Source organism: Nanorana parkeri, unplaced genomic scaffold (genome assembly GCF_000935625.1).
Source record: "Nanorana parkeri isolate BGI_ZX_2015 unplaced genomic scaffold, ASM93562v1 scaffold103, whole genome shotgun sequence".
NCBI classification, from domain to species: Eukaryota; Metazoa; Chordata; class Amphibia; order Anura; family Dicroglossidae; genus Nanorana; species Nanorana parkeri.
Window position 1 is genome coordinate 402,612 of NW_017306371.1, and position 24,239 is coordinate 426,850.

Below are 24,239 nucleotides of genomic sequence, written 5' to 3' on the forward strand. Positions count from 1 at the left end.
ATCTATATAGATCTATCTATATCTATATATATCTATATATATATATTTATCTGCTTGTATGTGATTGAATACAGGAAGTCGTCAGCAGAATGTCACCTCATTCAATAACAAAGGGAAATTCCCCTTGCAAAGTGCACAACCTATTTGCCTTTAGTAAATCAACCCCATATTCTCTTCTGCCATTAAGATAAAACAAGCCTGCTAGCATTTTCTGAAATGTGATTTTAGTTCTGCTTTAAGTCACTCAATGGCTTGCTGTATTTCTTGGGGATTTTGCTCCTATATTCCCAGGTCTGCAGACTTGTGGCAGTTATTATAAAGGGGTGTCATTCTATATGAGGCACACGCCTTTGAGTGCATAAGTCCCTTGATGATAACTCTGTTATGCGCACCAAAGTATATAAACTAACATTAATGGTAAAATGCAGGCACCCTGTAGTCTAAAAAATTATCTGGGGGAAATGTATCAAAACTGGAGCAGACAGAATATGGAGCAGTTGTGCACATTAACCAATCAGCTTCTATCTTTCATTTTCAAAACTAACAGACTAAAGAGAGAAGCTGATTGGTTCCCGTGAACAACTGCTCCAGGTTCTGTCTCCTCCAGTTTTTATAAATCACCCCCTCTGCCTTTGGTTTCAAAACAGTTCCTTTGTATCTGGGGGAGGAGGCATTATACAGGGCTTTGACCTTTCAAGGTTACACCCTGCCTCCTCATACTGTTATGTAGACATGTGCGATTTTGTTGCATTATGATTCGTAATGCAGACTAATTTACGTTATTCGGATAAATCCGAATTAGGGATGGGCTCGATGTTCGAGTCTAACAACAGTTCGGTGAACACATGAACTATTAGGGCATTAAATGTGGTTGGAAAAAAAATTGTACCATCTGAAAATTCATATCATTAAAATCTGAATCCCGAACCGAATTGAATTTCAGACAACTTGTCCACTATCTATAGATAGCCAGTCTTCCAAAATAACAAATTGTATGTGATAACGAACAACCAACCGAAATTACAAACAGATGTGGCATAACGAATAACTAATGTTGCCGAAATAACTAATTATTCTGAAAACGAATCATTCTAACCTAGAGAATACGATGCTTAACTAATAGAAATTAAACAAATTTTTTTGCCGGTGCACATGCCTACTGCTATGACCCACTCTCTAGAATTCAGCTGCCAAATGCCAGCACCTCAGTGGCTGAATGACCTTTGGTAGGACTGAGAGCCATGAGGAGCAGGACTTCATCTCAATTAGGAGAGAAGTCAAGGTCCTGTGTACAACAGCTTTGGCTAGGATTCAGGGTTCTCCTCCAGCACAAAGCAAATTATTTGAACACAAGCACATGTACTACAATATGCCTAATTTGTATTCATTTATAAATTGACACTAGTACATACATTTTGGTAAATGTTAAGGTTCATTTTTAGTGAACTTTAATTTTATATACACAGTAAATTAATCACAATAAATACATAAAGCAGCCCACAAAGGGTTATCACAAGTCCATTTTTCAGACCTTGTACATAATGATTATGCAATGCGTACTAAATATATTCAAATTCCTCCTCTAGCTCTGTCTCTCTTATCTGATCTGGTCTTTTCTCTCTTCCTGGAATGATCTGTTATGTCTTTGTTTGTCCTTGTTTTAGGTCATTAATTTTTGAGAAACAGTAACAAGAAGAGGCAATCTGGGAGAAGAGTGAGGATGGTTGGAGAAATAAGATGGAGAGAGATAGAGGCTGAATACTTTGCCAGGAATCACCTGAGAAACCACAGTGTGATAAAAAGACACATTTTTCAGGCAGCTGTTAATGTGGCTGGCATGTTAATTACATGGCCGCTATCACATCAGCGATCCGAGAATGAAGGCACAGTGCATAAAAGGGGCTGCCTGGGAGGCTATAAATGTGCATTTTATAGATCACTTTTCCACATAGGTAAATGATTTGAGATAGCAAAATGGCTCACACATTGACATGGAAAACAATTTGCAGGAAAAGCACATAAACATACAGTTGTGGTTAACATGACGTCACAGAAAGGCAAGACGAATCAAAGACATGTGTTTTAATAGATTTTGTTCCATTTGCAGGCCGAGGAGACTGTAAATCATTGTGAAGTGCTTAGATTGAACCATACATTTTCATTTTGAAAAAAGACTTCATTAGAATACTATTTTACAAAAGCCAGTCTTGGAATGATTACAGAGATTTTAAGTCCAATGCCTGCGCCATGTCTGATTTTATCCATTTATTGCAACTGGCAGAATCCTAGAGGATTATTAATGAACACACCACAAAGACCTTCAGTTAAAGAGAAACATAACTGTGTCCATTTAAAGTGAACGTTTCTTCAGATAGATCATCCCAAGCAGTTATATTACTGACGTGTGCATATGAGTTTTCCTATGTGACAGTGCTCAGGCTAATCAATCATAGTAGCATCTCCATGCTGACAACTGAGCCTAAAAATTAGGGGAAAATTCCCTCAGAAAGTTAATAGCTTAGTTGCCTTTAATAAATCAACTCCAGTGTCTCTTTAAGACAAAAATCACAATGTAGAATTCAGTAACCATAAGCAACCAATTAGAAAACCGGTTTCGCTGGTCAGACTATTCTGAACAGTAGAAAACTGAAATCTGACTGGTTAAGATAGGCATTGCTCTTTGCATCATGTTTACCTGTGCTTTACCTATACCAACCCAACAGCTGTTTACGTGTCTACATTTTGCCCATGAAAAGCAGCAGTGTAGGCTTCAAATTGTATTTGGAGCTTACTGGGGGCTGTAGACTTTAGACTTTATCCCCACCCCCATGTGACATTGCTGGGTTAATTAACACAGTGGTCATTATCATTTAAGAATTTCTGCAACTGTTTAGCAAATATTTCTACTGAAAACTGAATTATTCTGTCTCTGTTAGCTTGTTGCCTGCAAATGTCACCCTAGTCAGTCAATAAGGTTTTACACCTTTTTATGAAAGAATGATGGCTTTCTAAGTTCGTCCCTATTGATAACATTTAAATAAGTCCCATTATTAATGGACAGGATAACTAAAATATCAGCTAGGCAGCAACCCTATCCAGCCCTTTTGCAGTCACAACAAAACAGGGATCTCTAAAAAACCATAATTCTATGTGAGAAATATGCTTGCCTACACTTAGCTTTACAAACCCCACTTTATTGAAGGAAATGTGGTCAAAAGTGGTCGTCTTTCATCTAATGTCTATACGTAGCTTAACACAAGGAACCAATCAGAAATCATATTTCACTAATTTACTTTCACTAGACTTCTGTGACTGTGTTCAGACCTGAGCGATACCGGGACGCGCGATCGAGTGCTAGTGCACACGCGGCCCCATTGATTTCAATAGGGTTACTCCACGGGGCTATCGCTGAAAAAAGGTACAAGTACCTTTTATTTGTGACACACAATGCACTGCTTTTTTTAGCTTTTTTTATCTTCAATCATGTTCAATTGCATGGGCGGAATCCTGGAGGGAAACTGCGAGATCCACTCCCAATGAGGGGTGCCATTACAAAATAATGGCACCGCCAGCGGGATCAGCAGTGGGGGTGATTCCGTGACCACCCGGCAAAGCACACGCGGTTCTGTGCACAATTGCCATGCGGTCATAGATCGCTGAGGTGTGAGCCTAGCCTGAAAGTTGACTAGCTGATGAAGGCTAATTCACAGTATTGCTCTACTCCTTTCAAATAAAGGGCAGTGGTTTATTGATTTTGATATGTTGTAGGTCACAACTATGTATCTCTGAACTAGAAAGCGCATGACATTTAGTAAAGCAATCACTCTTTTCCTACCTCAACAACAAAGTATTATGCATTATATGAGATTAATGCTAAGCTTATGTTTTTTGCTCTGATAGTACAGAACATAAAAAAACATAATACATAGTAATGACTGTAGATATGTGTCCACTTCTTGAACAAGTTAATGTGGTACTGCTATGTGACATCCAAAACAGAGAATACAGTTTTTTCTAATAAAAAAAATGGATAAGCAGCATTGCTTCTACCACCTTCAGAGGTCCATTCATCAAATACTGCTATCAGGCTAAAATGTGAGCTGATTTTGAAAGTGAAACAAATGTAAGGAACCTCTATTAAAAAACATAACTGTCACCATCTAATGCAATGTGGATATTTTAGGGTGAGTTTCAGAATATACTGTAGATGCAATGATAGTTCTCCAAGAAACACATATAAATGCAGGAAACTGTAAGTTAAAGGTCAAAGTATGTGAAATAACAGATAAAACTAGACACTTTTGTAATCTCCCCAGTTGAAGATCCCCACTATTAATACAAATCATATTGTTTAAAGCATATGCAATAGTTGAGACATGAGGTTCCATATTGTAAATGAAAGCATTTTTATAAGGTGCTACTATTTATCATTGGCACTGATAGGTAGATTAATATTGCACACGTGCTTGCGCGTGTGTGCGCATGTGAGTAAATATATATATTATATATAAAAATAGGACATAATAACAAAACAGGATATATATGTATATTATATCCTGTTTTGTTAGTAGTTCCTATTTTACATATGTAAATATCTAACATTTATTTTCATGTAAGGAGTTTCTAATAAAAAAAGTATACAAATTTTAACTTCTTTAAGTGTCCAGTTAGCTATTTTCTTTAAGTGTGGATATCCTCAAAATACAATAGTTTGGAACTTCCGGTTCCGGCGCCTGCCAGGAGAGTCGCACATGTGAGGAGCTCCGGTCTTCAGAGCTGCCACTGAGCTATATCACAGGGCGAGAAGCATAGCAACTCGAACCCCTCAAAGATGGACACATTTATTGAACGATCCTGCGGCACGCCACGGGAGGACTATGGGACTGGGAAAAAGGGCGCGCAAACTTTACTTGAGGCTATGGAGGCCTCCCAACCAGACTCTCCACTTGACTCGGATGCCGAATGAATCCCAGACCCAGGGTCCCCCAGGGACTTGGCCAAAATCGCCGCTGCTGTGGCCAAATAGTTGAAGCCTACTATCCAGGCATCTATAACGGCGGCGGTGGAAGCAGCGATCACTAAAGGTATGCAATCCTTACGCCAAGACATTCTTGCACAGACCCGCCGTGTAACGGAGGTGGAAAACAGGGTCTCTCTACTGGAAGATGAATTGGCGGCTGCCAATTCACAGGTCCGTGCACTTACCCAGCAACAGCGGTCAACTTCCGCGAAATTGGAGGATTTGGAAAACCGCTCCAGGAGGAACAACCTCCGCATGGTGGGCCTACCTAACCCTTACATGCCTGCGGAACTGCCGAACCTATGCTCACATGTTCTTCCGGACAAGTTGGGGCTCGCTCATAAATGTGTAGTGGAGAGAGCACATCGGCTAGGCCCACCACAACAAAAATAATCTCGCGCTCGTCCGGTGATTGTCAAATACTTGTCCTATGTGGATAAATCTGACATTCTTAAGGCCTACCGCAATACAGCGAACCTCCGACTCGAAGAGCATAATCTCCTGCTGTTTGCCGACTATTCGGCGGAGGTTAGCCGCAAAAGGAAGGCCTTCTCTGAGGTATGCAAGACCCTACATCAGCGGAACATAAGGTTCTCCCTGACGTACCCAGCAATACTCCATATTCAACCTCTGGATGGATCTAGACATACTGTACCTTCACTACACCACAAGAGGCCAACTCGTTCCTGGAATCCAATAATACAGCGGGCCTTGATCAACGCACACACTTGGGAAGCAAGCAGCAACGTCAGTTCTCCCCTCCTCCGGCCCCGGTGGCGATGGAGCCCTCCTGAACGGAACAAGCTGTGATCGAATCACCAGGATCCTGTCGTTCATGGAGTCGATATAGGCTCCGGAACAAGATGCCAAATTTACTGGCCTGCGGCGTGGATAACATACCCGGCAACGGCTTTAGCAGTTAAAGTTTCATGGTTTCATTTAGTTTATATTATAGTTTTTTCCTCAACCTGCCCGCCGTTTTTCCTTACCGTTTATTTTCTCCCTGGGACATAATCGAGGGGGACGTAGTGCTACGGCACGAGGTACACATATGATGACTCCCCCTGCATTGATCCGACCACGCTGTTCTTTGGGATGGACCGCAGAACATATCACGTAACTATATTTTATATCCACGTCCCATGTTTTTATTTTTATTTTTATTTGCATTTATTTCTGGACACCAGTGTAGCTCTGGCTTTGATGGGGGTTTTTTTTTCCCCTTTGTCTCTTTTTTTTTCTCTGTTTGAGAGTCCCACATGCTGAGACAATTACTTGTTCTTTTTCTTGAGGCTCCTTTGGCAGGAAAAAAGGGAGTGCGATGGCTAGTTTGTTTTTTTAATCAAACGTTCTTCAATTCACCCAGTGGCTCCACTCTGCTTTAAAAGGGTGGATCTCGGGTGGATTAGCGGAAGAACGGTTCTACTTGTTTTATAATTTGTTGCAGTTTGCTTTTACTTTTTGGTTTATTGTTTATTCTCATGTATGTATTCATCGGTTTCTCATGTGGCAGCAACCAGATGGCTAGCAGGATGTACTGTACTAGATGCTCTTTACGCCTAACCTTAATGGTCAAAATGACCAACTATGACATGGAAAAAGTGTTAATAATATATTCAGAATTACTCCGGGTGTTCCATGTGATTGAGGGGTCTGAGAAGAGTCTTGTGCACGGGCGCATTAACTTCGCCTACAGCCTGTCCCAACAATATTGCTATGTCACAGACGGTTAATATTGTAACATGGAATGTGAAGGGTCTACAATCCCCTCAAAAGCGCACTAGAATATTGCGACATCTTGCTAAATTGAAAGCTCACGTGGCACTGTTACAAGAAACCCACCTACAGAAAGAAGATTTTCACAGGCTGCGAAAATTCTGGGTGGGTGAGGTGATAGGCTCTCCTTCACATGGCCGAAAGGCGGGGTTGTTATCCTGCTGCACAAGACTCTCTCGTATACTGTAATTTCAACGGACAATGATGCGGAGGGGCGCCTTGTAAAAATTCGTATCGTCCTTGAGGGGGAAGAATATATGATTTATAACATATATGCACCAAACTCTCCGCCTTGCACCTTCTTTCGCACCTTAGCCTCATGGATAATGAGCGATACAGTGACAAATAAGGTGATAGGGGGAGACATGAACATGGTATTGTCCGAGGGAGAGGATCGGGTGTCAGCTACAACATCGCGCGGCCGGATAACCTCTTCCTCACCCTCGCACTTGGCACAGTTCCAATCTGATTTAAACATTTTTGATGTATGGAGGCTACAAAATCCAGAAGGTAGGGAATATACATACTGTTCCCCAGTTCATGCTTCTCTTTCCCGCATAGACTATATTTTTTGTTCCCACTCACTATTGCCCTTTGCCCACCAAGCTATCATTCAGGATTTACTCATATCCGACCATGCTCCTGTAGCACTGCACTTACATAAACGTATTCCGAGGGGTGACACACGCATATGGCGTTTCCCCTCCCATCTGCTAGAAGATGCTCACTTTAGAGATGCGGTCCAGGAAGCTTGGCAGGACTATGAAACCACCAATAACACCCCAGGAATATCACCTATGCTATACTGGGAGGCTGGTAAGGCATATCTCAGAGGGCGACTGATAGCGTATGTGGGAGCCAAACGAAAACAGACGATAATCTCGCAGGCAACCGCTAGTCTTAGCCTACGCCAAGCCTACTCAGCATTTAAGGCGAATCCCACTAAGGAACTCATGTCACCCTGGGCCAAGGCAAAGGGGGAATATGAAACTTTACTACACAGGTATGACCTGTATAGTAAATCAATCTGGGACCTAAAATTTCATAAATTTGGCAACAACTGTGGGAAACTTTTAGCCAATCTGGTTAGACCAAAACAATGCCCTCGCCCAATCCACTGTCTTAAGGACCGACAGGGAAATAAAACTACCGATCCCAAACAAATAAATTACCTGTTACATCCGTATTACCAACAATTATACACCACCCACTCCACACCGAAGGATCATTCTACTTTCCCCTTTGATACCATCCCCCTTCCTACCCTTACGGAATCTCAAGTACAATCCCTTAACGCAGACATAACGGAACCGGAAATATTACACACAATAGCCTCACTGGGCAATGGTAAATCCCCGGGACCAGATGGATACACTGCAGAAATGTATAAGTTTTTGAAATCTTCGCTGACACCCACGCACACAAAACGTTCACACATATGTGGAGGACAGGGTCATACCTACCCACAGGTAAAGAAGCCTATCTTAAGGTGCTTTTAAAACCACGTAAAGATCCGCAGCTACCTGACTCTTATCGACCCATCTCCTTACTAAATGTGGACTCCAAAATACTCTCCAAAATACTAGCGAATAGACTAACGTCTATCATGCCGCATCTCCTTCACCCCATACAGGTAGGATTTACCAGGGGTAGGGCTGCAGTAATTAACATCTGGAAAGTTTTGGCAGTCCTAGAGCAGTGTTCTAGGGGATCAGGAGAGGGATGCGCCATGATAACGCTAGATGCTGAAAAAGCTTTTGATTATGTTAGACATGATTGGCTGTTTCTAATACTAAACAAAATGGGTTTCGAGGGCCATTTTCATCAACTTTTACATGCCATGTATGACTCCCCAGTAACTAGAATATTTTCGGACGGCTTTCTCTGCTCTCCCATTACTTTACTCCAAGGAACCCGTCAGGGCTGCCCCTTATCCCCCCTTTTATTCAATCTAGCCATCGAGCCCCTCTCTAGATGGCTAATTTTTAAAGCAGACCTCCATGGTATCAAAGTGGGAACAGAAGAAATCCGAGCAGCATTATTCGCAGACGATTTACTAATCTTTACGTCAAAGGTGGGAGAGGATGTACCCAAAGTATTATCTATTCTAGATGAATTTGGATCCCACTCAGGCTATAAAATAAATGTAACTAAAAGTGAAATTCTGTCCTTATCCCATACGCCTTCCTTGGGTCTCCCAGAAGTGGCACGATACGGCCTGCAAGTGGCACACGGTCATATCACCTACCTGGGCATCAAGATGGGCAGGTTGCCTTCCTCATTATATACTCTAAATTATAAACCTCTTATTGAAAAACTTATAAAGGAACTGGAACTATGGACTCTACTTCCACTCTCGCTATTTGGTAGGGCCCATGTCCTTAAAATGCTAAGTTTCCCGAAATTGCTTTACCCTCTCCAAACAATCCCGATACTACTTAAACATGCAGATGTACAGCTTCTAGAACGGGCATACACCAAATTCCTATGGAAATCCAAACGTCCCCGTATTCTGTACCGCCAATTACAGGTTCATAAGCTGGAGGGTGGACTGGGACTCCATAACATTCGGGCCTATAATTTAGCGTGCCTCTTACGACATGCCTATGATTGGTTGTTGGGCACCTCGTGCTACTCTAATCTCACTTTAGAAACTAAAATGGTCTCTCCGTGGTCGCTGAAAGCCATACTTCATACTCGCATTAACCAACTACCTCCATTACTACGCACCAACACATTGATCAGAGATACGGTTGTTGCTTGGCGCGAGTATAGACTAAAAGCAGGACTACACCCCTACATTTCAGTACATGTCCCCATTATAAATAACCCTCACTTTGCTCTGGGCTCAGATAATGAGGGATTTAGGACATGGACGGAGAGGGGGTTAAGAACTGTGGCCCAACTATTCGACCCAGATACCCATCGTCCCCTTACTTTCCCAGAACTGCAGGCGAAATTCGACCTTCTACCGCACCACCACTATCAGTACTTGCAAGTGACCTACTATTGGCGCAGCGAGACGATCGTGCCCTCCACTTTCTTCCAGACCACGGCATTAGATAGAATTTCGGCCTCCACTCCTGGCTCCATTGCCCAATTATATCCCCTTTTAAACTCTTACTTTGTACCTTCACCAGCTAGAACTTCCCTTCTTAAATGGAGGAAAGATTTCCCATTGGAAGATTATGACAGTGCCATTCTTGAGGGTTGTCACAATATTAGGAGCTGTACCCCGAATGAGCAGTGGCGAGAGACGCACTTCAGAATAATACATAAGGCATACTATGCCTTTGATTTTTTCCACAAAATACAGGCTCCCAGTCTGTACACAGCGTGTCCAAAATGTTCCCAGGAAGGGGCGTCACTACGTCACTGTCTATGGGATTGCCCTCAAATAGTCACTTACTGGGAATCAGTCATTTCCTACATGTCCGCACTACATGAATTCCACATACCTCGAGACCCATGGCTGTGTCTCTTTAGCTATTGGGACTCTGTGCCCGCAATGGGCAGACGACAACAACAGTGGATCTATGTAGCTCTATTGATAGCGAAGCGCATAATTATGCATCATTGGCTTTCCACACAACCGCCAACCACCCAACACTTCCTAGAGACATTGATGTCACTAATGTGGAAAGAGAGACTGGAGGCCACCCAAGACCCAGATCGTTACACCACAAAATTCTTTCAGAAATGGGAGCCTTTCATACTGTATCATTATGCAGGAACAGAGAGGTATGCTTTAATGTATCCCTTCAGACTCAGTACGTGGTACCTAGAAAAAAAACTAGACAAATCCCTAGGACAGCTGGAGATACTGGAGGAGTATACTCCTACTTAGGGGTTACACTAATAGATAGCGAGAATATGGGTTGTACGAGGGTTGGGACATGCCACAGTGTTATATGCATGTCACCTACTGTATGCAGAAATTAACATTGCCAGGTTGTGGTTGAAGTATCAGATAACATCATTGTAACCATGAGATGTATGCATGAGAATTATCATTGTCTTTTTTATTTGTTTTACTTTATCCATCTGTTGGTGGAATGAAAATTAATAAAGAAATGTTTTAAAAAAATACAATAGTTTGAAACATGACCAATTGGTAAAGTATACATGGGTTCTTACCATTGGTGTGGCCTAGACTGCAAAACAATAAAATGTCAAATATGAAAGATCGCACAGGAACACAAGACACTCATAAGAGTCTGAATTTATGCACAAACGGGTTAAAATTCCTTAGGAAAAATATAAAGGTCAGTATGCCTTTAAAAGTGATTTGCTGCTGTTAGGTACGATTATGAGTTATAGTTGGTACCAATGAGAGTCTATTTTGCAGGGAGAGTGAGAGGGTAGGGGTGTGGCACCACATCCCTGTGATTTATACACTTTTTTTACAAACTCATGTCTGAACAAAATGCGTTTTTATTTGTGATTCATGTTAAAATCTTTTCTTAAAATCAATAGTGTACATATCTACCTTGTTGGATTCCGATTATACTACAACATAGCAATTACATATACATAAACTACTTTAATATTATGAGTTAAACAATCTTGATGTACAGATTCGACGCATGACACCCACTTGTCTTAGGGGGAGACGAATGATCATACACAGCAGAGGGATTAGACCTACATACTATAACAAAAGGACATCTATAGGGGGGCTGTTTCAGTTATGGAGACAATTAATAGACTGGCAAAAGAGGACACAAAAATATTGGACTCCTGAGGAAGCAATACCATGAAACTTGTCTTGTACTTGTACTTGTACTTCAAGATTATATTATTCATGGTTTTAAAATTCTTTATGTATAAGTAATTACTATGGGGTCTATTCACGAAGCAGCCGAAGGATCTAGCCATAGCTTCGGTCGATCCTTTGGCTAGCTTCAGCCCCAGGACCCCTTCAGTTCAGTAGAACAAAGGGTTTCTGTACGGGCTATTCACAATAGCCCGTACAGCTCCCGATCACGGCCGAGCAGCTCAGTCGAGCGCTGAGCCGTGCTGAAAGCCGAAGCTGGCCGAGCGGCCGGCCGACAGCCTGCTTCTGCCAGCTGGGCGGAGCCAGCCGTGATCCTATGGCTGGCTCGGGTCACTTGCAGAGAGATCAGCGTCCCTGGTTACTAGCTAACCAGGGACACTGATCTCCAGACAGCAAACTAGCATTGCACCCGCACTCTGCTGATGGACCTGATGGAGAACTGCAGCAGAGGGTGGGTGCAATGCTAGTTTACTATTGGCTATTGCAAATTGAAATAGCCAATAGGAATCTAGCAATTAATTCTTTTGGGCAAAAATTATTATTATTTTTTTCTATTCTGACACGGCTCCGTGTCAGAATAAAGAAAAAAAAAGAAAAATGAGTGTTTCTCTCCTGGGCGTCCGGGAGCAGGAGACTCCCAGAGTGCCCGGGAGAGGTTTTTTTTTCTTTTTTTTTTAACGGCAGCAGAATCGCCGGCCAATAGAAAACTATCGGGTAGAGCTAGCTGTCATTGCTAGCTCCGCACAATCGGTTTCTATTCATTTTTTTGACTTTTTAAACTATTTTTCTGTTCTGCTCGGTCCCTCTGACCGAGCAGAACAGCCAAGCAGAACAGCCGAGCCGAATGCCGTTCATCGGCATTCGGCTATTCACTCACTGCTGTTCGGCATCTATAAGAATAGATCGAACAGCAGCGAGTAGCCTGCCAGAGGTTCGGCTTAGCCGATCCAGATGTTGGATTGACTGAGTCGAACTCCTCCTGCACTTCGGGTCCGTGAAGCCACCCGATGTACGGCTGATTTCAGCTGATATACGGCTGAAATCAGTCGTACCAGCCTGAAGTGAATAGCCGAAAAGCGTTCGGCTCACTTCACTTCAGGTCGGTCTTTCACTCGGCTGCCTACGGCAGCTTAGTGAATAGACCCCTATGTTGTAACATAATCAGATTGCAACAAGGTAGATATGTGCACTATTGATTTTAAGAAAATATTTTAACATGAATCACAAATAAAACATATTTTCTCAGACATGAGTTCGTAAAAAGTTTCTTTTGGCACCTAAAAATCCCCATTATGTCATTTTATGTTTTGCATGAGTTATAGTTGTTTTCAAAACTCCCCTTTTATACACACAAATTGTTCATAAATTTGCATATACAACAGAATAGAAAACATAATGGCATATTTACCCTGCTAAGTGCCATCAAGAAGTCCAGTCTCCCAGAATGTCTCATGCAGTGCCGTAGCTTCCAGTATATAAGATGCTCCCATGCGAACACCAGCAAACTCAATCCCATTGCTACAAGGAGCATGTAGAAGACACCAGCCATATTGTCAATGTCTAATTTGCTGCTCATCACTTCAATCTTGTCGTTGTGGCAAATGCCTGATAGCCAAAGTCTTTCCAGCATTTCAATTTCATCTGTGGATACAAAATGCAGTGTTCTTATTCACCCATTAAAACATTCAGAATTCCAGTGCAACGTTGAGTAGCAGTAGACTATTGTAGGATAGCTTGCATTTTCAGTTTATTAAGTTAGCCAATTAATAGTATCACTTTACTCCAACCATGGTATGTATTGACCTCAGTATGAAGAGAGGGTCCTATGGTAGCACTATTTTTCTACACAACTCCCATTATACATACATAACACTCGCCATCTTGTCTGTCCAGCAATGGAATAGCTAAACTTACCTTCACCTATGGCATTGCTCCGTTGCTGTCCAAATAGCAGGTTAAAGGGGTTCTAAATCCTAGAACATTAATGTAATATATTGCAGATTACCAGTCTTTAGATGTGCTGGCTCCATTAGTTATCTTTTTTCAAGCATTCTCCCCTTCATTTTCATCTGGTATTTGGCCATTAACACACTTCATGTCCTAGGTTGGCAACACTCATTCATAGTATCTATAGAGGAAAGTTGCCTAGGCTGCCTTCCACATTGGAACTTCATCTGTCTCTACCTTTCCTCATCTCAATAACATTGGGAGGGGTTGTATAGTCCACTGAAGAATGCTGGGAAAAGCTGATAGCATTGTTTAACATTTCAATTCAGTCCACAGAAAGTTACAAGGACACTTGATATCTGGCAAGATAAACACATTGTTTGCCACTTTTCCAGAAAATGTTCTTAACTGGGAAAAGGAAAACATATGTAGCCACCAAATCTAATGACTGGAAAGGTGTAATAGATTCCATTTTTGTTTTTGCATTTAGATATCATTTAGGTTGCTGCTACCTCACTAATAATCAAGATTCTACTGCAAATTAGCCAGGAAACAAACAACTTTCAATGTGAATGTCAGTGGTAAATTTACCAGTGTGACATGGACCTTTAAAGGTCCATACATTGTATCCAGAGGACTAGAATGGTTCTAAGTAGTAGCCCTGTAAAAACCAGTGGAAGCCTGTGACCATTCTCTGCTCAGGGTGGTCATGTTTATAAGGACTGCATTCGGGTCCTTTTAAGTTATAACAGTTTTTAGCTGCTGTCACCACTGCAGTATTAAATACCAGAATCATGTTAGGCTACATGGCTTTTTGAGTATGAGGGTTCCATGAAATATAAAAAATCAGTCAACTAGTTCTTTAAGACAGAAAGCAAGATTTCAAACTCCTAGTTAACTAACATAAAATATAAAATTGTCCTTTTTTGATAAGTGCATCTGGTGAATAATTACATTTTACAATTTCTTATTAAACTTCAGGGATGGCTCGGTTCGTCTGTGTTTAGAATTGCCAACGACCCTTCTCTGGGTAAAAACATGGACATGACTAGCAGATAAAAAGGTACCATTTAAACTGATGGATATGTAGCATGTAAACATATTCAAACATGTACTTTTGGATGAAATGAAGCTAAACAGGAATATTTAGGACAGGGATAGGTTTGTACGTTCAAGGCGCCACCAGCGATATGTGCAAGTCTCATTTGAATACTAAGCTATACTATAAGTGGATCATTTTATTATTTATTCAAATTAGCTAATTTTCAGCTTTGTTAATAGCGAGTGATTGAGTTATTTTTCGGATTAGCATAAAAAAGGCTGATTGTATTTTAAGCAAATTAAGTTGACATTTTCAAGTGGTTTGTATATGTGATAAGGGATTATTGGTTGGAATGTAGAAAATTAAGTTCAAAAATAGATCATGCAACTAGAAACTTACCAGGCCTACTGAATATTAATGAAATGCTTATAGCTCAGTTTTCCAGATAAGTAAAAGCAGCTTATTTATTTTAATATAATGTGCAAAATATAAAAATGTTGTTATTGTGCTAGAGCAAAGACAACTAAAAAGGAAAACATATGTGTTGCCTACTCATCAGATGTCTTGTTCGCCCTTGGAGCTGATCTCCTGGCAAACAGCTACTGTAAATACACAATTGAAATACATATATAGAAGATATCATATATGCCGGAGGATTTTTATTTCTTTTCATCCAGTCCAACTGTAAAATCAACCTGGTGACCAGAATTGTTTCACCTAAGCATCACAGCTAGTTCACCTTCCTGTCTACAGCCTGTGATTAAACAGTGAAGGAGCTGCAATTGCTCTGACTTCTCTGGTTTCTCCCACACTTCCCTCCTGTGGCCAATCATAAGCATCTTTATGTTTTCAGGCATGCTGTTAGGATCCAGAGCACCTCCAGGTGGCGCTGGAGCTAAGCCCTGCAGTTTCCGTACTCACCTGCGGGGGTCTCCAGGCAGCCAGGAACTGCTAGGTACCAGACCTCCACTGGGTGGTGCTGGAAACTGCAACTCCAGTGCTCACCTGCAGGTGTCTCCCAGCTGCCACCAATCATCCACCACCTGGTGCTCCCTGGGAGGGTACTGAAGCCCTCCCGGCAGTCAGGTCTGTGGCTCAGTATTGTTTCCTGTTTCACCGGAGTCCGCGGTACTGTATCCTGCTTCTGTTCCCAAGTCCTGTATCCTGTTTTAAGTTCCCTGCTTGTTGTCTGGAACCATGACCTGCTTATGTTCCTGAGTCCTGTTAGCTCCTTGTACCCTGACCTTTTGTCCCTTAGTTCCCCTGGTGTTTTGCTTTGCTCCCTAGGTTTGCTTGCCTGTTACTTTTGCATGTGGTGTGGGTTGGATGTAGTTGGTTGCTAATACTTGTTCTGTTTATATTATTCTGGTTGGCATATTAAAATGGTATATCATACATCCTGCCTTGTCCTGTGTGGTCACACGTGTTTGGTCTGCCTGTGTGGGTACCTGCGCAGGTGTGGGGTCACCTGTGCCGGTATCCCTGACAGAATACTGAGCCCACATAATGGCCAAATCGACCACACGGGGACCTGCTGGCTTTCTGAGGTATTCCAGTGCCAAGATGGATCTCGAGAGCATGCATGGTTATGTGCGTTTAGCATCCGAGACACTGCAGCACTGCCAACAATTATTCCAGCGCTCCTCCAGAGCAGAGCTATTGGAATATGTCCGCAGCGCTCACCATTTTATGGATACTGGTTGTCCTTTTTGGGATATCTAATCCAGATTTGGACAGAACTTGCTCTGAGTGGTGATAAGGGTGATGACTTTTCCCCTCCATTTACACTGCCACAGGTTGAGTCTCTAGCGTGGCTATTAGAGGATGATCCAGATTAGTTTTTTGAGTATTACTCTGCGTGTTCTCTGGATACCTTGTTGGGATGTTTCCATGCAGTGCAGTTCCTTGTTGACCATGTCGTTTGTGCGGATACCTTTGCCCAACCCCTGCTCCAGTCGTGGTCTGACCTATGGTCCATGCAGTCCAGTCCCCACTCCAGGTCCCGATCGGGTTTAAACAGGTTGCCCAGGACTACCGCAGTGACTCCTGCTACTCATAATCAAACCAACTCCTGGTTTTCCCCAGCTTCAGCTCCAGTCTGCCACTCGGCTGCGTCTGTTCCCAAGGCCACCCAGCAAGAACATTCACGTCTCCTGGCTACATCTCACCCGGACGTGGAGGATCTTGAGGAATGGATGATTGTTCAGAGGAGGAGAATTGCAGTGACTGCTCTGAGGATAAGGCTGTGGATGATCGTCTGGGATACTCAGGGCATATTCCAGCTCAGCCTGCTATGGTTCCAGTTCCTGTTCGTGACGATCCTGTTTGTGACGATCCTGTTCCAGCCGATCACGTTCATGTTCCAGCCAATCCCGTTCCAGTCCAGTCAATGCCAGTTTCAGACCGACCTGCTTCTCTGCCAGCCCTACCTGCTTCGCTGCCAGTTCCCGACCAACCTGCCCCGGTGCAAGATGCTTCGTCCCTGGGGCTTCCCTTATCCACGGCCCTCCATGCAATCCCAAGGGGTTCCCTTCACTTTTTGGACAGATTTGCCCATTCAAGCAAGTGGGGTCCTCATCCATTTCTTAAGACTCCTTGTCTTCTGGCCTCCGCTATAGTTTTGGAGTATTTTATGTTCCCTGCTTGTTGTCCAGAACCGTGACCTGTTTATGTTCCTGAGTCCTGTTAGCTCCTTGTACCCTGACCTTTTGTCCCTTAGTTCCCCTGGTGTTTTGCTTTGCTCCCTAGGTTTGCTTGCCTGTTATCCCTGACACATGCCATGCTCACAGTACACTATGGGGTTCATTTTAAATTGTTCTCACAGTGCACAGCTTTGTGAACAAGATTTGCAGCACATTATGGCCACTAGATGAAGCTGAGGAGCATAGCACATTTCTATGCCCCTCTGCTCTATCTGGTGGCCATAATGCACTGCAAATCTTTTTTGCAGAGCTGCTCGCTGTGCAAACGGTTTATAAATTAACCCTATGAGTGTCCCTCAAATATTTTGAAAGCTCATGAGTGCAAATCAATTGTTATACCAATGTTTATCCTGGCCTTTCTTGGTCTCTGTCTGCTTTGACCTTGCTGTAATCCCTGTTTGCTCCTTGCTTTGGTCTGACACTGCTCAAAGGTACAATCTTCTTTTCAAGGCTTCGTTTCCTGCTCTCTCTCTTTTTTCTTTGGTTGCGCAAGGAGCATGTCTTCAGACACACATGAAGTTCTTGGTGAAAAGTAGATACCTTTGATGTTAGGTTGTGTTTTCTCTATTTCGCTAAAGAGGATGACACCTTCTCAGTTGTCTTGTAAGAGTTTTATACTATTTTTGAAGGACAGAAGCTGCTTTAGCCCCGTCCAATTTCTGTGTAACTATAAAACCTCTATTTAAACTGTGTTCATCTGGACATCCATTTCCTAGAACAGTCTCATATATTTTCTCATTCTCTGAAGAATGGGACTTACAATTGTGTAGAAAGTAATACTGCCTATCCATGGTACACTCCAATTTATTCCAGGGTTGTTTATTATTACAACTTTAAGGAACCTTGGCCTCACTAGAGTTCATGATTGATTATTGCATTAAAACACAAGAAAGCTCTCAGACTACATAACATAAAATAAATAAAACTGTGAGAAAATATGACCTTATTTCTGAATCTCCTTGGGAACGGGTTGAAACCGCATGGAGCTGATCAAATGTAGAGTACAGCATATACTGTTTACCCCAGCATTTAGAATGAAATGGCAAGGTGAAGCTAAATACAAGTGGAACAAACTGATCTAAGTAGTATAATGCTTTCATGTAGAAAGGTAATAAAATAAAAAGGAGACTGTATTCTTTTAAAGCTGAATTCCAGGCAGATATAAATGGCACACATTAATGCAGTCTTGTATTCAATAATACATCTTGAAATGTAATCATTATAAGTACCTAAATCTACTGGGTATCAACCTCTTGCAGTTTACTGAACAGCAAAGCTTAGAGAGAGGGAGAGGCAGACTCCAACTAGGTGTGCTTTTGTGCAAAGAGCATGCTAATAGGAGGATAGAGCAGAGTAACAGATAAACTCATCAGCCTGCTGCTCCTCTTTTCCCTGTCGAATCACAAACCAGAGGTGGAGGGAAACCTTAGGTGAAAGTAAACGTTTGCCTGGAGTTCAGCTTTAAAAGTCATTAAACTATTCCCATGAAAGCAATCAGTGTAATTACAGTATCATCATGTGTGAATGCATTAAAAATATGTTTGTGCATGATTTGTAATCTAAAAATGTGAGGGCACTCTTTACATTTCATTACATGCTTTATACAGGTTTTGTTGATACTCTTTTCTTACTGCAAGTCAACTTTTCAGGGTCTGATTTAATGCAATATACTCTGCAGTCTTTAATCTTTAATAGTCAGAGACCATGTGATCTAGGCTGTGAGTTCAGGAGGACCATTTTTCTCTTTGTGGCAGGCAAGACGTACCTTTTTTTCAAAATAATACTTGGGAATGAGCTTCACCAAGCAACTCGATTAATTTGATGAACTGGTAAATTGGTCAAAAGGACCATTACCTGCACACTTCCATTTCTCTTAAAACAATAAGCCCAGGAACAGAACTCGCTCAGAATACTTTCCTCTATCTAACGGTTCCCTGTCAAGGCTGCCCCCTCTCTGTTGATCTTTCTAATGTTGGTGCCACTGCTATGTACCATCAGGGCCAACCCTGCGATTCACAGTCTCGCCTTCTCAGTTCAACACCATAAAGTAATGGCCTAAGCGGATGAGCTTCTGCTCTGTATCTCAAACACATATAGCTCTCACCCGGCGCTCATGTTCATTTTTATTCTTTCCAACTTTAAAATCAATTACTACATGTCTGATGCGTTTAATGTTTCCTTAGCCAAGGCTTCTGTTAAGGATTAAAAAAAATCTTTCCCTTTCCAGTGGGCTTGCTCCTCCTTAAACTACCTAGGGATCAACAGTGGGAGAAATGACTTTGGTAGGAGCGGTGCTTACAAAATGACCACACTACCGCAAATATTATATCTGATCCAAACTCTGCCCATCGCCATCCCAACACATTTTTCCAGAGTTCTCATTCCTTGTTACTTTGTTTCATATGGGGGGACAATGTGCCTCGTTATTTTTGCACGTCCCAAACCCTTTGGGGTATAGGACTACCTGACTTATGTCTATATTACCATGCCCTCCACTTGAGGAGAGTGGTGAGCTGGTGGATGCAACCTCCAGAAAAACCGTGGGTGGCTTTGGAACAAGCTTTTTCACCTGTCCTTTTGCCGGGCCTCTCATTGCTACTAGTGATGAGCTGAACACCCCCATGTTTTTGGTTCTAATTTGAACTTTCGAACATGTAAAAAGTTCTAATTTGAACTTAGAACTCAATGTAAGGCTATGGAGGTAGAACTCTGAAATCAAATGTTCTCATTTTGAAGCGTTATTTGCAATTTATTGGCCATAAAAAGGGTATGGGGATCCGGGTACTGCATTGGGGGACGTGTATCAATGAAAAAAACACTTTTAACAAAATAAAAATTTTAAAGGAGCAGTGATTTTAACATTGCTTAAAGTGAAACAATAAAAATGAAAAATTCCTTTATATATTGTGCCTGGGGGGTCCCCTTTAAACTGTCTGTAAAGTGGCACATCTGTACAATGTATAGAACCTGCTTCAGCAAAACTGACATTTATAAAGAAAAAAATTACATTTAAATTGCCGGTAATTGGTTTCCCCTTAATCTTATAAACAACTGCTTGGGGAGGCAGCCTGTATGAAGAGGCCATATTTTAGGTCACTCTGAACAAGGTTAGAGATTTTTTGGATAAATTCTGGTGTCTCTTTTGCAGACGGTGGATGAAAGTTATAACAGGTGCTTTAAAATTAGGCCTTGACGGTGCTTTCACAACATAACCCTTCAGTTATTCCTGTCACACACCTGTCTCCTTGTTGGCCTTTGAGACATGATGTGGGGTTTATTCTAAAATGTTATTAGATAATGTGGGGTGGGAAATTGGTGCTTGGGTGCAATACTTTATTGAATGTGGTGCTTGGTGCACTATAAACTGTTGTACAATGGGTTAAAAAAAAGAAAAAGAGCCTGCTGCTGAAAAAAAATTTAAATAATAAAAGAAAATTAAAAAAGAAAAAAAAAGGGCCTGCTGCTAAAAAAATTAAAATAATAAAAGAAAAAAAAAAAAAGTGAACAACAGGTGACGCAGGAGAAACAGCAGTGACACCACTGACACATACACAGAAAAAAAAACAGCGAATATACAGCATAGAAAATAATTTTATATAGTATTAAATGCTATATAAAGCACTGACACTTCACTACACTGACACCAGTGACACACTGACACCAGTTAGCTTTCACTACACTGCACTACACAGACAGCTACACTGACAGAAACATTTTATTTTTAACTCCAGCAACACACTACATAAGGCTGCTGTGTAAGCAGCCTTATAGAGTATGGGGCTGGGACTTAGCTGTGAGCTATGATTGGGCAAAGTCATCATTACTTTGCCCAATCAGGGCTCATATAGAGCCCTGATTGGGCAAAGTCTTGCACCTGACCTGTGGTCAGGTGCATTGCTTTACCCAATCAGGGCTCTCCAATGCAAACAGTGCATTGCAGGATGTTCAGCGGTGAACAGCCACTGAACACCCTGACAGTTTGTGTATTCGCAGAACACACAAACTGCCGATGTTTGAGTCAAACTCACATTCGACTCGAACATCCAGCCCATGACTAGTGGCTATCGTTGACTCACACTAGAGCCCTTAAATCCCATCCAACCATTGGCCCAACTCTCAGAGTGGTTCTCAAGACTTTCCCCCTACCTAGGATTTCTCCTCTCCCATCACCGTCCCAGATTTTCCAGCCGGCTCTGACAACAAAAATCTTCTCAGTCTATTGTCCGCTAACAAATTCAGACTGATGCACTTTCTCTTGCCCTTCAAGTCGGATGACGATATCCTCTGGATATCTGGGGAGTACCAAATAGGGATGAGCTTTCTAGGCCCCTCACCCCATTTGAAACGTTGTCAGGCAAGCTCCCCCACACTACACCTCTTGTCTCTGCTTTATACATTTTTGTTACCCCCTGCAGAAGACTATACCTCCCATACCTACGTAAGTGGGAATCAGATCTAGGTGTATCCTTCACTCCTATCCAAAAGAATAGAACTATGCAATTGGCTCACTAATTCTCACTTGCTAGCAAGATAACATGAACGAAACTTCAAGATCTTAAGTAGGTAGTATTGTGTCTCAACAGTACTCCAATAGAATTACCCATCGGTTTCCAACTTGTGCTAGTGTAGCTCCTCCCATTCCGGGAAGTTCTTACATATATTTTAGAGCTGTTCGAAAATTGCGCCCATTTTGGGAAGAAGTCCGAAACTTAATTCTAAAACTTACCTCAGTTCACCTTGGCCAGGGACCCTTTGGGATATTTACTAAACATCAACAATGTCCCATTAATAAGCTATGTCTTCTTTGACTTGTCATATGTTGAATGCTGCAAGGGTAGGTATTCCTTTATTATGGAGACAGACTGCACCTCCTTTTGTGTCCCTATGGCTTGGAAGGATCGTTAAAATTTGACAGTTGTAGGAATTGACTGCCTTTTTGCATAACACAGAGGAAAAATCTGGTAAAACTTGGTCTACTTGGACTGCCTTTTACTACTCTGATGCTTACAGGAGCTGTCTGACCTTCGGGACGTTCGGTTTAGATGATCTGAACTGCTTTCTCAGTATCTCTGGAACAAAAGACTGCAGTATTTCCCTTCCTGTCCTTTTAAGAGACAACAAACTATGTCTGGAAGTAATTACTGTGGTGACAGATTGGCACTCCTGCCACCAATGCAACTCTCTCTTTATCCTTACACCCTTCTCCCCTCCTTTTCCCTCTTCCCATCTCCACCTCTTCCCTCCGCTTTTTTTTCTTCACAACCTGTTATCTTCATCCACCCCTCCATCCCCTTTCCTTTCCCATCTCTCTGTTCCTTGTTTCTTTTTTTCTTATTTTTCCCCTTTTATAAGGCACAACACTGAGACATAGGGTTTGATTTACTAACCTTATAAACACGCCACGAACAAGTATACACCTCTGTAGTGTGTTCCCTCCCAGCATGATCTATTGGTGGAATCTAGATACCTTTGTAGTGTGTACACACCAGCAGGTGTGTTGTGCAAAGCCCTGCAAGAATTGCATGGTGATGTTGTGTAAAATAGTTCTACGTTGTGTTGCTTGCGTTGATGAATGCAGGAATGTAAATGCATGAGCTAACCATTTTTGTCTAAACTGTGAAGCAGCATTATATATGCATCATGTGCATGATCTTTCCATATATGGCATTAGTGGAAATATGCTTTTAGAGACTTGCATGCCGCTATTAGAGCGGCGTGTAGCCTATGGCGCATGCTACATGACGCGCACGTACGTAAATACATAAAAACGCACCATAACGGCGTGAAAATGTGACACGTTGCTCGTGTTTGGTTGATAAATACGCTTTGCTGTATAAAAATGCACACGCACCTGGTGCGTGCGTGTGTTTAGGTTAGTAAATCACCCCCCGTACTGTTCCTTTATAGAACTGGGTCACTGGACAGGCGCATCAACAGGGTATCTCCTTACAGGAGTGAACAGGAGGCTTAAAATATATAATAGATCGGTTGCATTTGGACTGTTGCCTATTGTACGTGGCATTCACAATGACCAGCTGTGTCGGTTTCTCACTGGTTGTTCTATTTTTGTTCTTTGTGTTACATAGTTACATAGTTACATAGTATTTGAGGTTGAAAAAAGACATTAGTCCATCAAGTCCAACCTATTAGGATCTCATTCTAGGAGTACCCGTACCCCTGTATATTACGGTCCCTTAAGAAATCGTCCAAAAGTTTCTTGAACAATTCCACATTATTTGCTGAAATCACCGCCTGTGGCAGTGAGTTCCAGACCCTAACTGATCTTACTGTGAAGAACCCCCTTCGCCCCTTGTGCTGGAATTTTTTTTCCATCAGGTGTTTACCCTGAAAATAAAATTTAAAAAACCCAACCCAAATCGCTATGTAGGAAGGAAGGGCTGGAGATAGGAATGAGGCGGTGTGAGAGTAGATGTGGCGGTACAGAAAGGAAAGAGGCAGTTTATGGGCCGGTGAGTATAGTAACATGCGGAATTGTGAGTATTGTTGTCCAGTGCTGACAGTATATCTTGCAGAGTATGTATACCCGGAAGTTTCCAGCATTTGAAAGCTTTGGATTCGAGTCCGGCTGGGAAGGCCGGGGTAGACGCGATAGGCATCAGAGGGGATATTATCCCAGGTAGGCCATAAAGCTTCCTGACTTCCCTCCAAGTAACAATTGTGTCCCTTAACAAGATATTGTGTTTGATATGTGGTGGGAGGAGGTGAAGTGGGGTGTGTAAAATACCGGATAGCGACCACGGGGACATTAAGTGGCTCTCTAATGGCCTCGGGGCGGCAGGGCGCAGAGGGGCGGCAGCGGTGTGGAGTCCCCCGACGCCTGGAACACATAGGGGTCTATTTTTACGAAGCTGCCATAGGCAGCCGAGTGAAAGACCGATCTGAAGTGAAGTGAGCCGAACACTGTTCGGCTATTCACTTCAGGCTGGTACGGCTGATTTCAGCCGTACATCGGCT

At 42.2% G+C, this 24,239-nt stretch overlaps 1 protein-coding gene across 1 annotated transcript in view; it reads right to left on the reverse strand.

The window, feature by feature from the left end:
- Positions 1 to 24,239, reverse strand: part of GRIN2D (glutamate ionotropic receptor NMDA type subunit 2D) — a 334,622-nt gene that overhangs the window by 8,250 nt on the left and 302,133 nt on the right. Inside the window, exon 11 of the mRNA XM_018552951.1 lies at positions 12,982 to 13,214. Coding sequence (XP_018408453.1) covers positions 12,982 to 13,214 — 233 coding nt within the window. The remainder of the gene's footprint in view (positions 1 to 12,981; positions 13,215 to 24,239) is intronic.